The 1,634-nt window shown below is 52.4% G+C and overlaps 1 protein-coding gene across 1 annotated transcript in view; it reads left to right on the top strand.

Annotated features, from left to right (window-relative positions):
* Positions 1 to 1,634, top strand: part of Slc7a10 (solute carrier family 7 (neutral amino acid transporter light chain, asc system), member 10) — a 36,613-nt gene that overhangs the window by 32,951 nt on the left and 2,028 nt on the right. Inside the window, exons 7-8 of the mRNA XM_013026163.1 lie at positions 359 to 455; positions 649 to 798. Of these exons, the coding sequence (XP_012881617.1) occupies positions 359 to 455; positions 649 to 798 (247 nt within the window). The remainder of the gene's footprint in view (positions 1 to 358; positions 456 to 648; positions 799 to 1,634) is intronic.

Below are 1,634 nucleotides of genomic sequence, written 5' to 3'. Positions count from 1 at the left end.
GGGAAATGTAGAATGATGAGTCCATGAGTCTGCTGCCAGTGTCTGATCCCAACTTTGAGATAGAGGAAGCCAGAAGGCCAAGGAGGGCACCCCGGGGCTCACGCCTGTCATCCTAGCTACTCAGGATCGCAACTCAAAGCCAGCCCCCAACAGACATACACACACAAAGCAAGAGGGAAGCAGGCTAGATGAAGGGAAGGACTGCCCAGTAAGGCTGGTAGGACTTAGCATAGAGGGGAGTTCAGAGGTGATAGCTTCAGAGGGACATAAGATAGAGACTTGAGACACAGGACTTAGCCACCAGGGAGCACTGAGGCCTAAATTCATGGCCTTTAACCATTTCTGCCTCCATCCTTAGGCTGTGTTTCTCTGGAGCCCGAGAGGGCCACTTACCCAGCTTGCTGGCCATGATTCATGTCAGACGTTGTACCCCTATCCCTGCCCTCCTTGTCTGTGTAAGTTGGGATGGAGTGGGGGGGAGGGAATACCCAAGTCAGGCAGGATGTAAAGCCTGGACTTCCTGGCCTTAGGGTTGGGTTGGGACTTCCTGGGGGAGGGACTTCCTGGGGAATAATGGGCCACTGGGCCATGATGGATGGGGCCGGGTGGGGTGTGCCAGGCCAGCCCTCAGCCCAGCTTCTCTCCCAGTGCGGGGCCACGGCAGTCATCATGCTTGTGGGAGACACGTACACCCTCATCAACTACGTGTCCTTCATCAACTACCTCTGCTACGGCGTCACTGTCCTGGGCCTGCTTGTACTACGTTGGAGGCGCCCTGCACTGCACAGACCCATCAAGGTAAGGCTTGGCAAGGGGGTGGGGGGATCCCCAGCATGGCTGAGGTGTTGGAAACCGTCAGAGCTATTCCTTTTTCTCTGAGCTGGGTGCCAGGAGTGGGCATGAGTGACAATTCACATTTGCCACATGCAGGGCTTGCCATGTGCTGACATGATCACTCATGTTTAGGGAAGAGCTTGTGACACTTCAGATCTACAGATGAAGAGCACACAGGGTGCTGAAGACAAGAATTAGCACTCTCCAATCCCGAGGGAAAACAGAAAACAAGATCCAGCCAGGCACTGGTGGCTTATGCCTGTTATCCTAGCTCTTCCTGAGGCTGAGATCTGAGGATCACTGGTCGAAGCCAGCCTGGGCAGGAAAGTCCATGAGAGTCTTACCTCCAATAAACCACCAGAAAACCAGAAGTAGTGCTGTAACTCAAGTGGTAGAGTGCTAGCCTCGAACTGCAGAGTTGAGGGACAGCGCCCAGGCCCAGAGTTCAAGCCCCATGACTGACAGAAAAAAGAAAGAAAGAGCCAGATATCATGCTGTAGCTCAAGTGGTAGAGTGGTAGTCTTGAACAAAAGAAACTCAGGGACAGTGCTCAGGCCCTGAGTTCAAGTCTCAGGACTGGCAAAAAAAACACCTCTATTTACATATAGTGTGTGTGTGAGTGTGTGTGTGTGTGTGTGTGTGTGTGTGTGCGCGTACATACATGTGCATGCTTACATGTGCTGGCCTTGGGGCTTGAACTCAGGGCCTAGAGACCATCCTGTAGCTTTTCATTCAAGGCTGTTGGTCTGCCATTTGATCCACAGCTCTACCTGCTGGCTTTTTTTTTTTTTTTTTTTTTT

The sequence above is a fragment of the Dipodomys ordii genome, unplaced genomic scaffold (genome assembly GCF_000151885.1).
Source record: "Dipodomys ordii isolate 6190 unplaced genomic scaffold, Dord_2.0 Scaffold92, whole genome shotgun sequence".
NCBI classification, from domain to species: Eukaryota; Metazoa; Chordata; class Mammalia; order Rodentia; family Heteromyidae; genus Dipodomys; species Dipodomys ordii.
This window is presented reverse-complemented; position numbering and strand designations above follow the sequence as displayed.